Below are 16,626 nucleotides of genomic sequence, written 5' to 3' on the forward strand. Positions count from 1 at the left end.
TTGTCTTTTCTGAAGCCTGAAATTCACCCGTGGAATCCAAGTTCAAATGAGCAAGTTGATAATCAATACCTGAAAGTTCTGAAGGAAAGAAGCATGCAGAAACCTACAGATGACCAATTTTGGAAGCCTCTGATTAAATACAGCTTTAAAAAGTTCAGTGGAACACAGCCATTTTCCAAATGACTCAGATGTTCTCTGTAAGGATGGTAGCCTATGTGGGACACCACAGGGCCAGATTGTATTTACTAAAAAGAACTCTCAGTAGCAAAGGTGTGGGAGATAATTAATCCTTTGAAGGGACTATAGTCAAACCACTGGCTAAATCCTGACCCAAATGGTATCTCAACCTTTTGGTTCTTGGCTCTTAGATTGTTATATGTTCAGGGGAGAAAATTTTGACCTCTGGGAAATCCAGAGAGAAGATTAAATAGTCATATGACAATCTGGGTCATATTTCCCAAATGCCCTTCTGACAGAGGGATGGGAATTCTGTCCTTACCCAAACCCCTTAAAAGCCTTTCTTCAGCAAAAAGAAATGAAAGAAATGCCTTAGGGTAAAATCAAAACAAAGGTTCCTCCAGTTAGTTACCTTACATAAACCCAATGAGCCTTTGCCTATAAAAGGCTTTTGCTTCTTAAAGGCCCCCCATCTTGCAACCATCTTCCCTGCTTCTCATCTCCAGCTTCACAGACCTCCCTCCTCTGAAGACCTACAGAATTTTCTAGCTATATCAATCATCTCACAATTAGTCATCATTGAATACTATCTTGTAACAGCTCTTTTGCTGCTGTCAAGAGCAATTATTTCAATTATGTGAAAAATAAATAATTTAATTTTGTAATTATTTAACTTCTGAAGATTTAACTGTTTAACTTTTCCAAGGCTCATTTAACTAATTAACTAATTTAACTAACTTTTTTTTAGACCCTTGTACTTCGGTGTATTGTCTCATAGGTGGAAGATTGGTAAGGATGGGCAATGGGGCTGAAGTGACTTGCCCAGGGTCACACAGCTGGGAAGTGGCTGAGGCTGGGTTTGAACCTAGGACCTCCTGTCTCTAGGCCTGACTCTCACTCCACTGAGCTACCCAGCTGCCCCTTAACTAACTTTTAAAAATTTAACTATTTAACTTTTCCCACCCTCATTACCTTAAAAATTTTAACTATTTTCCTTTTCCTACACTCATCTAAGTACTTCAGTTTTTAAAATTTAACTTGTCTCACACTCATGGCCCATCTCTCCAGCTAGAATAAAAAAAAATTAAAATGGTAAAGAACTCCAGTAATCCTCTAATCCAATCCACATTCTCTCTACCAATTCCTGAGTAATCCATCCTCCAAATGCAAGCCTCCACTGATGAGCTATGACTGCTTCCAGTGAAGTTCTGCAGAGTAACTGCAGAGAAACTTAGAATCTTAGCATAGAAAGGGACCCCAGAAGTCATCTGGTGTAACAGGCACCCACTAAATAATCCCCGACAATCCTCCCTATCCAAGGGGGCTATCAAACCCCAACTTGAAGGTCTCCAAAAGAGAAGGAATTTACCAAGGAGCCCACTGCACTTTGGGAAGTTCTGTTCCCTCCATGTGAGTCCAGGTCTAGATCCCTGTAACTCTCCCACCCCAGTGCTTCTAATTCTGCCCCTTGGGTCCAGGCATAGCAAATCTAATCCCACATGCCAGACCTGAAGATACATGAAGATAGTGATCATGTTACCCCCTAAGTCATCTTCTCTTCCACTGGCTAAAACCATCCTGATTTCCTTCATTAGTTCCTTATATGGAATGGGAGCTGATTCCTTCACCATAATGGAACAGCTAAGTGGTGCAATTGATAGAGTGCCAGACCTGGAATCAGAAGCCCTATCTTGGTGAGTTCAAATATGGCCTCAGACATTTCCTAGCTGTATGAACCTAAGCAAGTCACTTAACCTCAATTTGCCTCATTTTCCTCATCTATCAAAGGAGATGGAGAAGGAAATGGCAAACCAATCCAGTATCTTTGCTAAGAAAACCCCAAATGGGATCACAAAGGGTCAGACTCAACTGAAACAACTAAACAAGAACCACAACCCTTCACCATACTGGTTGTCCTTCCTCTGGATACAGATTGGATGATTGATGACCTTCCTAAGATACAGAATTCAAAAATGATGTTTTCTGATGAGAACAAAGGATAGAGGAACTGCTGTCTCTCTCACCAAGGATGCTACTCTTGCAGATTTGTTATTCAAATGGTTCTAAAAACTGCAAGGAGCCTCGAGGCCACTGAAAGATCCCATTTTTAAAAAGTGCCACTTTGGTTGCCATCTCCAAAATCACACCCGTTTTCCTAAGTTCTTAAAGATTTATACAGTACTTTCTTCACTCTATGGGGAAGGTAATACAATTATTAAGAACTTTTTTGCTCATTAAAAATAGAGGTACAGAGACTTTAGGAATTGGGGCATCCAGAAGTAGAACCCAAGTTTCTGCTGGCTTTACACTTTTTTTTTCCTTTTCCTTTTTGGCCTTTTTGTCTCTATCTCCTAAAAAATGACCCTTTTCCTCGCCTTCTCTTGCCAAATAATGGTGCAAGAGCAAGACCTTCAATGTAGCAGGCACTGGATAAATAAATGCCCACCCAATTTAACCAAATTGTGTCATCTAACCACAACTGTGAGATACTCACAGACTGGCAGCAGGGGGAGCCAGCGCCCTTCCTTACAACAAACATCCCATCACACTTAAGGGATTTGAAAAATCAAACCAGGCGACCACAAAGTATGAGTGGGAGGAACACTGCCAGACTTGGGAGGATGCTGGTTCTAGCATTCTAGGATGCGAGTCCTAGAATGAAACCCTCCTGTGTGGCAGAAAGAGTACTGGACCACTATCAAGAGAGCTGGGTATTAAGACTGGTCCAAATCCTAGTAGCAAGTCATCACACTTCTTTAACTGTCCTCATCTGTAAAATGGGAACATTGATGCTGGCACCCACAAGGAAGGTTCTTTGTAAACTTAAAAGTAATCTAGGAATATGAGTGATTTTTAAAAATTAAAACCTTTACCTTCTGTCTTAGAATCAATACTGTGTATTGAGTTTTTGTTTTTTGTTTTGTTAACTCTTACTTTCCATCTTAGAATCAATACTGTGTGTTGGTTCCAAGGCAGAAAAGTAGTAGTGACTTGCCCAGGGTCACACAGCTAGGAAGTGTCTAATGACTGATTTGAACCCAGAACCTCCTATCTCTAGGCCTGGCTCTCTCTCTCTCCACTGAGCCAATTGGAAGGGCCCTTAGAGAACTAGTCCAGCCCTTTTATTTTCATTTTTCCTTATATTTTTATTCCTTCCCTGACCTTTATTCCAATAATTTTTTCCTTATTTCCAGGCCAGAATTTTTTTATATTACCTTTCAAGAAAATATAAAATCCCCTCCCCTACTTTTCTAGCTATGTATTCTCATCCCACTTCTCCATTAGTCTCAAAAAAATAATGTATTTACAGCAATCTAAGAGATATAGGTGAATATCTTCAAAAATATAAACTGCCTAGATTAACAGAATAAGAAATAGAACATTTAAATAATCCCATCTCAGAAAAAGAAATTGAAGAAGCCATCAAAGAACCCCCTAAGAAAAAATCCCCAGGACCAGATGGATTCACAAGTGAATTCTATCAAACAATCAAAGAACTAATCCCAATAGTATACAAAAAATAATGTATTTGTGGTGGTGTTTACAACCTCACCTATTACTGAGAGCTGGGCACAAGGGATGACTGGCAAAGGCCCTATCTCACCTGGGTCAGGTTTTTGAGTTCTATTTAATACATTCATAAAAACCGGTCGCACTTGTGAGGTTCCTGTTGCCAAGTCTGACAAAGTACAGGAATGAAGGGCCAGTGAAGGTCCAATTGACTTCCAGTGGATCATCTGCAGTCATCTGAGATTTTCTGCCATCTCCCTCTAGGTCTATTTGGGTTGGACCTAGCTGTTGACCCTCTGGGGAAGGCAGCCAGAGAAGCTCATGTGGCATTTCTGTGTTCATCTGGGTGTTTGTGTGTGGTCCATATGTGTGTAGTGTGTAGTACTCTGTCTGAAGCTAAAACAGAGAGTGGCACATCAAAGAGGGAATCTTGCTGTAATGGCATGTCCCACATGGCAGAAGAAGAGAGGCTCCCACAGGCTTCCAAAGTCTCGACATCCTGTGGCCAATAAACTCCTTTGTTAGAACACAAAGCTAATACAGTGAGGTCAAGGTCAAAGATTAAACTGCCTAGTGAGCTGGCCAGCCCAGCTCTCCCCCACAGTCACTATATAGCTGGGAGGGGAGGGTGTTTGGGAGGAGGAAGAGGAGGAAGAGGAAGAGAAGGCAAACAATTCGTAGCACATGTCCTCGTGACAGTGGGTGGACAACATTCCTTTTGTGTACAAAGGACAGAACAAATTTCCCATACGTGATATGCTCGCACAGGGCTGGTTCTGGCAACTGCTTTGACTCGATCCATCTGGATGGATGGAGCCAGGAACCAGTTCAAATTTCCATCTTGAGGCATAGACAAGACTGCTGCTAATTGGACCAACAAAAGATTTTGGCCTTGGCACTTTGTTAATTAGTACATCAAGCCTTATTCTGTTCATCAAGTGAACCCAAGTTCAAGGGCTAGCTCTGTCTCTACTAACTGGGACCTTGGGCAAGCCAGTTCATTTTTCTAAGCTTGTGACCCCATTTCATGGACATTTACTCATTCTATTTCTTAAGCCTCCACCAAGCCCAATGCACATGCCATCTCCTGAATGAAGTCTTCTACAATTCTCCCAAAGGGATCTGAACTCTGTCTCATCTCAGCCCTCCCAGCATGGCATCTGTACCTCTAACACATTAATCTCATTCTATATTGTTTCACAGTTTTATGTATCTCTCTGTGTATCCTACTGGGCATGGTGTTCAGGGGAGAGAGCAATGGACTTGGAGATAAAAGAGACGAGGCAGGTGGGAGAGGGCCATGTAGTTAGGTGGCTCGAGGGATTGAGGTCCAGGTCTGAGGCAGGAAGTCCTCGGGTTCAAGTCTGGCCTCAGACACTTCCTAGCTATTTGACCCTGGCCAAGTCTCTTAAGCTCCACTGCCTAGGCTTACTACTTTTCTGCTTTAGAAGCAATATACAGTACTGTTTCTAAGATGGAAGGTAAGTTGTTGTTGTTTTAAGGGAAGGAGAGATAGACAGAACCCTAGGCTCAAGTCTTGACCATGACACTTTCTATTTATGTGCCTATGGACAAGTCATTTAGCCTCTCTAACCCTCAGCTTCTTCATCTGTAAAATGCATATAAAGGCATCTGGGTAGTGCAGAGGACCCATCTTCTTGAGTTCAAATAGAGCTTCAGACACTTACTAATCTGTGTCCCTTCTCAAGTCCCTTAACCCTACCGGCCTCAGTTTCCACATCTGTCAAAGGAGCTGGAGAAGGAAATGGCAAACTACTCCAGTATCTTTGCCAAGAAAACCCCAAATGGGATCACAGAGAATCAGACACGACTGAAAACAATTATGCAAAACGTGATTAATAAGAGAACCTACTTCACAGAGTCATCCTGAGAAACAAAAAAGATCATGTACATTAAACCCTTTGGCTAATCTTAACATTCTGTATAAATATAGGCGATCATTAATTCTTCATTATTACTAGATCACAAAGTTTCTTGAGGACTGGAGGCAAGAAGCTCTGATTTCAAGTCTAGACCAGCCTGCCACTTATTAACTGTGTGACCCTGGAAAGGCTACGTAAATGTCCTAATCTGTAATATAGGGGCAGTAATATGTACACTACTGATCTCAGAGGGTCTTTGTGGGGAAAATGGCTTTGTAAGTTGTAGATGCTGGACAAATCAGAATTAGCACTATTATTCATATCCATATGATATCAGTAATTCATTTTAAAGGTAGGGGGGAAATTTCATAGATTTTAAGTCATCTCAATGAATTGACAATGTCCTACAGCAGCCAAACAAGCAAATATCATCACGGGCTATGTTAATAAAAGGCAAAATGTCCAGAAATAGGAAACCGTGTCTCCTGCTGCACTCTGTCCAGATCAGACATGATGTAATGGACTCTGGGATGTTCTGGTAGCCATGTCAGAGTGGAAAGAATGCTATACATGATGTCAGGAAGGCTCTAGTGCAAATTAACATTTACTTGAGATGTTTACTAGCTCTGGGAGCCCAGGCAAGTCACTAAACCTCTGTTCATCTTAGCTTTTCCTCTGTAAGAGGGGGATAATAATAGCACCTGGCTTCCAAGGTTGTCATAAGGATAAAATAAGATAGTATTTACAAAGTGCTTTGCAAGCCTGAAAGCAAGATATAAATGCCATCATCATTATTATTATTATTAATATTTTCATAAACATGCAGAAGAGAGCAACCAGGGAAAAGATCAAGAGACTGTGCCTCCTGAGTACTGGTTACAGAAACTATCAATATTTAGCCTAGGGAAGAGAAGACTTGGGGTGAAGGGAAGGGGAATGGGAAAATGATAGCTTTCTTTGCATATCTGAAATGTTAACCATGTGGAAGAGAGAATTCATTCTGCTTTGACAAAGAGAGCAGAACTAGGACCCATGAGTAAAAGTTACAAAGAAGCAAATTTCAGTTCAATATAAGAAAAAAACCTTTCTTTTAATTGGAGTAGGGCAGATTCTTTTAGCTGGTCAGAGGGTTATAGATCTAGAGACAGAGGAGACCTCTGAGGTTATCTGATCCAACTTCCTTCTTCTGACCTATAAGGAAACTGAGGCCAAAAGACAAGACTTGCCCAACAAAACAGAAATAAGAAGTGTTATAGCCAGAACTCCTGACCAGTTCTTTCAACCCTAGATGCAGGTCCTTTTCCAAAATACATCCTAACCTACCTAAGTCTTTGAGTGGTTCTCTGCCCTCTACTCTGCTGGAGAAGTTGCAAAGAAGTTACTTGCGCAAGTGAAGTTGGACAAGCTAACCTCTGAGCTTCCTTTCCATTCTGAGATTATGAGATTCTGAGATTCCCTGCATATCTGACTCCTGATATTTGCCATACTGTGAGACCCAGGGAGATTTGCCATACTTTGGGGTCCCTAAAAATGCCATTCCATCCACAGCGTTCTCATCAATATCTTAAGATTTTGACTACGGCCAGTAGTGAAACAGGCTCCAAGGACATCAACAGGACTCAGCATTGCTCAGACCCTTTCAGTTTCAATACTTGAAACTCATAGTGGCCAGATTTCTAAAAGGTGACCTTTTCTACAAGATTTCCTTAGAAATCCAAAACACCTGTCAAACATTAGGTTTGCTGCACTCACTAACAAAGCACCTCAGAGAACATCTATCTAGTCCAATCCCCTCATTTCGAAAAGGAAGAAACTTCAAGGCACAAAGAAGGAAAACAACTTGAAGTCACACAATAAGTTAGCTACTGGGACAAAAACCCATCTCTTCAAATTCCCTGTGCTCTCCCTACTTAATACCTAAGGCAGCTAGCTGCCTGTCGGGTCTAGTTTACAAGAGTTCGGACAGATATTCTCTCCCTAAATCCTTTCAGCTCTCAGAACACCTCAGTTAATTTTGGTCAGAGACCTATACAAACTCTTGGAATAGCAGCTCTTAGCTACAGCCTCATGGAAAACCATATGATTTGGCATAGCCATCTAAAGGCCCGCCCTAAAGCATTTTTTCAAAAGCTCCAAACACCCAGATTTTTCCCCAGATGACCCAGGCTCATCTTTCAGCCTGCCTACTGCTCCCCTTCGTAGGTTTACTCAGAAGCACTAAGGGATGACATTTCTTCATCCCTTCAACTCCAAGGCAGCATGAGTCTTTGGAAACCATAAATACCCTCGTGTCTATTTCTTCGGCTGCATCCACAACAAAGTCTGAGCAATTTTTATTTTTGAATAAGCCAGAGTATTGTGTTTCCCCTAAATAGAGCACTTTTAAGAAAGCAGGATCGTGTGGTGATAAAAAGAGCATTGAGCCTGGAGCCCAACAACCCAAGTTCAAGTGCTTAGGTCTCCCTTTACTGAGTCTGTGACCTTCGGCCAGCCAATTCATTTTTCTGATTTTCAGCTTCCTTACCTATAACAAAAGAGGGATGTGGCCTAGATGGCCCCCAGGACCCTTTCCTGCTCTGGTCCTCCAAACCTAAGGTTCCTTTCAACTTAAATCATAGAAACACAGAGGATATAAACAGGATTTAGAGTTAGAAGGCACCTTAGACATCATTTTCCTCAGGAAACTGAGACCCAGAGGAATTAAGGAATTCCAAGGCTCAGCGTGTTTATTTCCTAGCTTTATGACTTTCAGCAAGTCATTTTTTTTTCTCTCCATCTTCAGTTTCCCTCTCTGCCAAATGGGAATGATAACAATGTGAGGATCAAGTGAGGCAATGTAAGGGAAAAGACCTTAATGAACAAAGAGCACTAAAGAGTCATGTTGTTATTGAGTCATTTCAGTTGTGTCTGAAACTTTGGGCCCCCATTTGAGGTTTTCTTGGCAAAAGTACTGGAGTGGTTTGTCATTTCTTCTCCAACTCCTTTGACAGATGAGAAAACCAAAGCAATCAGGATCACACAGCTCTACCAGAGTGCTTTGTCATTTCTTTCTCCAGCTTATTTTATAGATAAGGAAACTGAGGCAAACAGGATTAAGTGACATGCCTAGAAGTCACACAACTGGTAAGTAGCTGAGGCCAGATTTGAACTCACAAAGATGAGTCTGCCCAAGCTGGTATTATATGGTGGTCCTGTTAGGACAAATAAGACAGAGGCCAGTCTGAGTTGCAACAGGAACATGAATGAGCTGAGGGGGCAGCAAGAGAGAGGAGTTAGGTGACTGGGACTGATAAATCTGGACTGTGGTGACATTTCAGAATGAAAACCACCCCGCATCCCAGGGTGTGGTGTCTGTAACCTGCCATTCCAAGTGGAGCTATGAGCACTAGCCAGGGCCAGCTCCAATATCAAGGGGTCACTCTACACTTCTTATATTAACCTGGGAGGACTGGACGCAGGCCAAAGGGGCCTTTCGTGGGGGAGATGCCTCGGACGATACAGTCGAAAAGAAAGCTGATCTGCTCCCCTTCTGTACAAGAAAGGAAAAATACACCAGCCCCTGGAAAAGAAGAAAAAGAGGACATCATCAATCGAGGCTCTTGTTTTGACAAATGGGCAAAGCATTTAAAAAAAAATCTACAGACATGGTGTCCTGAAGAATGTGGACTGCACGGCACCAGAGGAAATCAGTGTGATTTGTGAGCCAAGAATAAAATGACCCAATCTAACCCCAGCACACACCAAGAAGGAGAAGCAAAGGCAGAGTCTATACTTAGTGAATCACTTCTCTAGTCCAAATAAACCTCAGGAGGGAGAATCATGCAAATGAACTGAAAGAAATTAGAGCAGTTTAAAAGACCAGAACAGAGTTGCTTGATTTTTAGACTCTTGTTGCTATGTGGATTCTGCTTTTTTTTGGACCCTTATCATTTCCCATTTCTGCTGATTCAAATGATGTTTCAGGTGGGAAAGAAAAGCCTTCCTGCAACTCTGAAAATAAAAACTCTGCAATCAACATGGCATCTTATTAGAGTCAATCTTTCATTCGCAATAACATGGATAGAAAAGCTTAATTGTTTTATTGACCAACAAGGGGTAAAAGGGATTAAAATATTCTTTTTTCCCCAGAATTTTTTGAGCACATTCTGTTCATTCTCAGAGACCTGGGTTCTAGTTAAATAAGATGTGTGACTCTGGCTAAGGGCCTTCACCACTGTGAAACTCAAGTTCCTCATTGTAATATGGGAAATTGGGTTGAGTGAACTTAACTTCTAGGATATCTGAACACAGTTAGACCCAGCTCTCAAGTTTTTAATACAACTTAAAACCTATGAAGAAGTTTCTTGAGTATCACTTGATTTTTAGTCTTTGTTCTATCAATCAATCAATAAACATTTTTAAGCACCTACTATGTGCCAGGTACTGTACTAAGCACTAGTGATACAAAAAGAGGCAACAAATAGTCCCTGCCTTCAAGGAGTTCACAACTAATTCTACCTTATCAATTTCACCCTGGGTTTCCTCATAATAAGACCCCAAATGAATCAATAAGTAAACATTTGTTAATAGCTACTATGTCAGGCACTAGGGATACTAAAGGAGATAAAAGATAGTCCATGGCCACAAGAAGCTCATGACCTAATTCCACTTTATCAGTTTCATTCTGGGTCCCCTCATAACAAGCAAGATCCCCAAATAAGAATTGAGGCTCAGTCAAGGAGGGGCAGAGTCAAAATGACAAAGGGTGACAAAGAAGCATGGTGGCCATCATGGTAGCAGAGAGCCAGCAATATTTGTTATTCATTCATTATTTATGGAATACCTACCAACTACTGAGCAAAGCCCTGTGATTGGAACTAAGGAAGATAGACAGTTGAGATAAGCTACAGTCATTGGCCTCAAGTAACTTGCAGTCTTTGAGGAGGATAAGATGTGGACGCAAATAGTTATTACAGGGGCAAGCACATGATCAGTGTCACAAGAGAACAAAGAAAGAGCAATAGGAAATCAGAGATGTGACAGAATAGAGAGGTCCATGAGCTAAGCAGAGAAGGGGGGAGAAGAGTATGAACAAAGGTCAAAGGGAGGGAAAACACAGATCATTATAATAAAAAACAACAATACTACAAGTGTATTATAGAAGGAGAGCTAATAGAAGAATTGTTAGGCTTAGTAAAAGAGTCATGAAAAAAGTAGTCTATAAAGGACAGGTAGGCATCCAAAAGCCAAAAGTGAGGAGGAGGGCATCAGGAGCGTAGGGAACAAGGTAAATAAAGGCAAGGAGGAGGAATATTTAGGGAGTTAAAGGGGAATATTATAGGAAGAGATAATTCTGAGGGAAGGTGGACTGGAACCATGGCTATGCTGGTAAATATTTTACAAATGACTCTTCTCTCAAAAAACAGTTTACACAATACACTTTTAAGTTTAATTTGCATTAATATTATCACCATCACTTTCTTTTTTTTATTATCTCAACAATCAACAAAACAGCAAATAAAGCCCTGATTTGTAAGGTTTGCTGATTTCCATGGTTTAGATGCTCACAATGAATATTTAACAACATTGCCTCTCCACTAGCCTTCACAAAGAAAACATGTTTTGGAAATAGTGCCAATGAATTGGTTAGTGTTTGTTTCTTATTAAATATCATAAGTAAATGAGCAATTCATACTTTGTTTTAATTATAGGAATCCACAATTTTCTCCAACAAAGATCTTTTTAAATTAATTAATTAAGAATATTTTTCCATGGTTACATGATTCATGATTTTTCCTACCCCTCTTTTCTCCCCCCTCCCTGAGCTGATGAGCAATTCCACTGGGTTATATATGTATCATTCTTCAAAATCTATTTCCATATTATTCATATTTGCAATATCGTTTAATGCCAAAACCCCAGTCACATCCCTATCAAACCACATGATCTATCTTCTTTTCTACTGCATTTCTACTCCCACAGTTCTTTCTCTGGCTGTGGATAGCATTCTTTCTCCTAAATTCCTCTGGATAGTCCTGGGTCATTGCATTGCTGCTAATAGAAAAGTCTGTTACATTTGATTATGCCACAGTTTATTAGTCTCTGTGTACAATGTTCTCCTGGTTCTGCTCCTTTAGCTCTGCATCAATTCCTGGAAGTCTTTCCAGTTCACATGGAATTCCTCCAGTTTATTATTCCTTTGAGCACAATAGTATTCCATCACCAGCATATACAACAATTTGTTCAGCCATTCCCCAATGAAAGGGGATACCCTCGTTTTCCAGTTTTTTGCCACCACAAAGAGCGTGGCTATAAATATTTTTGTAAAAGTCTTTTTCCTTATTATCTCTTTGGGGTACAAACGCAACAGTGGTATGGCTGGATCAAAGGGCAGACAGTCTTTTAAAGCCCTTTGTACAAAATTCCAAATTGCCTTCCAGTATGCTTGGACCAATTCACAACTCTACCAGCAATGCATTAGTCTCCCTATTCTAGTGCATCCCCTCCAACATTTATTATTTTCCTTTGCTGTTATATTGGCCAATCTTCTAGGTGTGAGGTGGTACCTCAGAGTTGTCTTTATTTGCATTTCTCTAATCAGGAGTGATTTAGAATACTTTTTCATGTGCTTATTGGTAGTTTTGATTTCCTTATCTGAGAACTGCCTATTCATATCCCTTGACCATTTGTTGACTGGGGACCCAAGGAAGAACTTAAGCCTTCTCTACTACCTTAGTAGATGATCAAAAAAGTACATCCTTAGTGAATTAACCTTCTGGTGATGAGTTTCTCTACATTTAGCAAGGCTGATCCCAAAATTAGAACTACAGTTCATTAATTGGTAAAATCTACCAATCTGCTAGCATAGCCTTTGAGAAGGATTTGGGAGAGGACTTCAGTGAAGGAAACTAGCAATTTACAACAAAAACAAAATATGGTCAACTTGGATTCCTAAAATCACTTCCAGCACTGAATTTCTGTGTTCCTGGATAGTCTTACCATTTGGCCAACATCCCACCTTATGGTGAGAGAAATTGTTAATGGATTGAAGGGGCCAGACAATTCTAAGAACTGAGGCACTGACCTTCCAAAGATGATTCTATAATGAAGGAGTGAAGCAAGAGTGTCTAAATGATAAGGATGAAGGGAAGAGGAAGAAAAAAAAAGGAGGAGGTATATTATTTTCTTCTTTGCATACAGTACTCATTCCATAAATAGACTTTACTTGCTAGTACTCCTAATCTCTCCCACTATTCTTTGCTTTTATTGGCAGATGTTCCCAAACAACTGGATTCATCTAAAATCTATCATCTCTATCATACTTACACTTGGTTATCCATTCTCTGGTGTCTAGGCTAATTATTTCATGGAACTTAGTCCTGCCTCTCTATTAAGTATGTAAACACCTTAGGGAAGAAAACTATATCTTCTTTTTCCACTCGACTCAATTCAGCTAACATTCTTCAAGCCCCCAAATTAAGTCAAGGCTCCCACTGGAAATAAAAAAATAAAAATAAACCAATCTCTCCTCTCGAGGAGATTACAATCAAATATTTCAATTCAGCCCATGCCTCTACCCCTTCTTATCTATGTGACATAGGGAAAGCCATTCTCTGAACCTGTTTTCTTATCTATAAAATGGAAAGGTTCATATAAAAAAAAATTCTAGTACCTCTACTCTCAGGGATGTTGGGGTCAAAATGGCAACCACTGTAGTCCCAAGACTGTTGGTGAGTTGTTGCCTTTGTTGTTACTGAGTACCTTCTATGAGCAAGGCATTGTGCTAATCACCATAGGGGAATTTCTCTGATGGTCCCCAATGTTGAGCCATCCTGAAAAAAAAATCCTTCCTGTGGCAGAGAAAGCCCACTTGCTTGAAGAAACTATAATTAAGTCCACTTTACACACAAAGAAAATGAGGTGCAAAACTGGGAAGAAATGGGAAGTTAAACTGAGTTTTCTGCCTCTGTGACCAGTATTCTTGCCTCTATGGTATACTGCATCAACAAGACTGCCATCTTTTCTGGCTTGAGTTCAAGGCAAATTAACTTGGGTACATTGAGATTCATCTGTTTGGAAGAGAGGGCAGGAAGGTGTCAGAGCATAAAGTATCAGCCCTGGAGTCCAGGAGATCTGAATTCAAATTTTGATTCAGACGCTAGTCATACAATGCCAGGCAAGATACTTAACCTTTTTACTCATAAGGAAATTAGCAAAATGGGGACAATAATAATAGCAACTACCTCCCATGGTGGCTATGAGTTTCAAATGAGATAAGGCAGTGAGGTGGTGCAGTGGATAGAGTACCAGGCCTGGAGTCAGGAAAACTCCTCTTGAGTCCAAATCTCAAACCTCAAATCAGACAGTAAGTTAGCTTACTAGTCTGTTCCTCAACTATAAAATAAGCTGGGGAAGGAAACGGTGTCTTGCAAATCTGAGCTATTTATATAACTGCTAGCTATTATGATTATAGGCACTATTGTTAAGTTTTTCATTGTGGTGCAGGTCTCAGTATCTTACTCTCTATGCAGGCACAGGGTAGGGACTAAAATCTTCCCTTGTAAAAACTCCTTTCATTCTAATTTGTGTCCAAGTCTGTCACTCCAACACAAAGAATTTATTCTTATGTTAGGAATCACAGTGTCCTGAAATGTTAGCTCTGAAAAGGGCATTAAAGCTTGATAACTTCTCAAGTCCCTGTCAGTTCCTTAATTCTATGAGTCACTGATTTGAAGTGCAGGTTATCTTTCTCGTGCTCCATTTCCACACCAGCAAGCCATGTGTAGCCCAGGAAATAAGAACATAAGATTATTATCTGAAAGTCATAAACCCGGTCCTCCAGGTCAACCCAAACCTGTTCAGTCACAAAAGCAAACTGTGTGAGGTCAGCATACTCTCAGCTCTCTGGAGGCCCTGTGATGGGAATGTCCACTTCATAAGGGTCATTCACAAGAGACTCTCCAGTGACTGGGCAGCAAACATGAGCACGCAAAGTACAAACTCCTAAGGACTCTTCTCTTTCTCCCCTCCCAAATCCTAACACAGGATCAGACATGTAGTAAGTGTTCAATAAATATCATTCTTTAACATCAGGAATAAAGCTATAAAGACTGAAAAACTGAATCCATTTTAAACACGCTTTCCCCTCACAACCCTGAAAAGTACAGGAGTATCTTGTACGTACACACACACACACACACACACACACACACACACACGCGCGCGCGCGTCTCCTTTTGACAGATAAGGAAACTCAAGCTCTTTACACAGGTCCACAATATTGTCGCACACAAATATCCTGATTCCAAGACCAGAATTCTGTCCAGTGCAGCGTGTGGGAATAAAAGTTCAGTGATGGAAAGAACACTGGACTTGGGGTCAGAAGATATGGATTCTAGTTCTCACTCAGTCATTTACTAGCTGGGTGAATGTCACTTCTTTTCTGTGAACCCTCAGACTCTTCATCTGTAAGACAGACTTACTAACTCACTTATTCCCCACCTCAGAGGGCTGTTGTAAAACAACAATAGAGCCTCCCCCTAGGAAACGGGAGCTATTCTTTGTAAAACCAACACTGAAATCACAGGTCTGAAACCTTTCTGTATAGATATGTTAAGCATAGGTGAGCTGTCAATCAAGTTAATGAAATATTTGTAAAAGCCCCATGGCCCAAGCTCTAAGGTGACTCAGAAAAATGGAATAGCCACCAACCAGATGAGTTTGAGAAATCAAATACAGGACACAATGCCCAGCACACCATCTTCCCTCTTCTTCCCATCACACACACACACACACACACACACACACACACACACACTCCCCACTCTGCAACAACACTTAATGAAATAACACCAAGCAGACTCCCAAAGCCTGAGCAATGAATGGGGAGCACAGAGGTGGCTGGCTCATGTTCCTGCTGACATTGGGAAGGCCACAAGCACAAATGGCCCGGGTTCTCTTCCAGTGTGGCACCGTCACAGCCCAGGAATTCTCTGATAGAGTTACACTGACTGCACATCTTGCCCAAAGAAAGAAAAAGTAAAAAAGGAGGGAGGGCATTGTGGGTGTTGGCTCCAGCAGCCAGGGCCAGAGCAAGGGTGGGGAAGTCAGGTCAGAGCCCAGTTGGAGCATCTGTCTCCCAGTCACACACACTCTACACTCTGTGGACCTGCCGCCATGGAGGTTATCCAAACACTTTGCAAGTATGGACCAGACCCACATAAAGTAGGTGGGTTTTTATGTCCGATCAACCTTGTACATTATTCTGGGGGGATCTGAAGAGCCAATAAGAGGCAGCAGCAAAGTTTTAAAGGATAAACAGAAAGGGGGCAACTAGGTGGCTTAATAGATGGAGAACCAAGTCTAGAGACAGGAGGTCCATGGTTCAAATCAAACACTTCCTAGTTATGTGACCCTGGGAGAGTCTCTTAACCTCTATTGCCTCACCCTTACCACTCTTCTGTTTTGGAACCAATACACAGTATCAATTTTAAGATGGAATATGAGGGTTTTAAAAAAGTAAACAGAGGACAGGACCTTATGGATCATAGGATCTCAAGTTTGGAAAGAACCTTGAAAGACATCTAGTCTAAACTAGTTGATATCCAAGCACCTCAGTAGGGCATGGGGGAAGAATGAGAATTCTCCACCTATTGAAATGGCCCAGTAAATTCTGCTTGTTGAAGTTTTCCTTGTATAATGGCAATATCTGCATATCTGCAATTTCTGAACACTCTTCCCCATTCTGCCTTCCAAGGCCAAACAGAACAAGTCTAATCCCTCTTTTATAGAAAACCCTTCAAATACCTGAAACAGTGGCCATCCCTGACATCCTCAACCCTCAAGTTTTCCAAACCATTCCTAATTCCCTGGTGCAAGAAATATAATCAATTTAATTGTCCTCCAGTGCCTTACCTCAGCAGAGAGGTATTCCTGGGTTCTGAAAGGCTCTGCCCTGGAGCATAAACACTGGCAGATTCTATCAAATTGGAAAGCCTATGAATATAGTCTTGGCAATGGCCTAAGTATCTGTCATCTGAGGGCCAGCCTCACTAAAGGAGGAAATGCTCTCTCACCA

At 41.1% G+C, this 16,626-nt stretch overlaps 1 protein-coding gene across 1 annotated transcript in view; it reads right to left on the bottom strand.

Annotated features, from left to right (window-relative positions):
- The window catches only part of DOK7 (docking protein 7), a 120,751-nt gene that overhangs the window by 55,863 nt on the left and 48,262 nt on the right, over positions 1-16,626 (bottom strand). Inside the window, exon 5 of the mRNA XM_044680287.1 lies at positions 9,010-9,129. Within this exon, the coding sequence (XP_044536222.1) occupies positions 9,010-9,129 (120 nt within the window). The remainder of the gene's footprint in view (positions 1-9,009; positions 9,130-16,626) is intronic.

Source organism: Gracilinanus agilis, chromosome 6, assembly GCF_016433145.1.
Source record: "Gracilinanus agilis isolate LMUSP501 chromosome 6, AgileGrace, whole genome shotgun sequence".
In the NCBI taxonomy this organism is placed as follows: Eukaryota; Metazoa; Chordata; class Mammalia; order Didelphimorphia; family Didelphidae; genus Gracilinanus; species Gracilinanus agilis.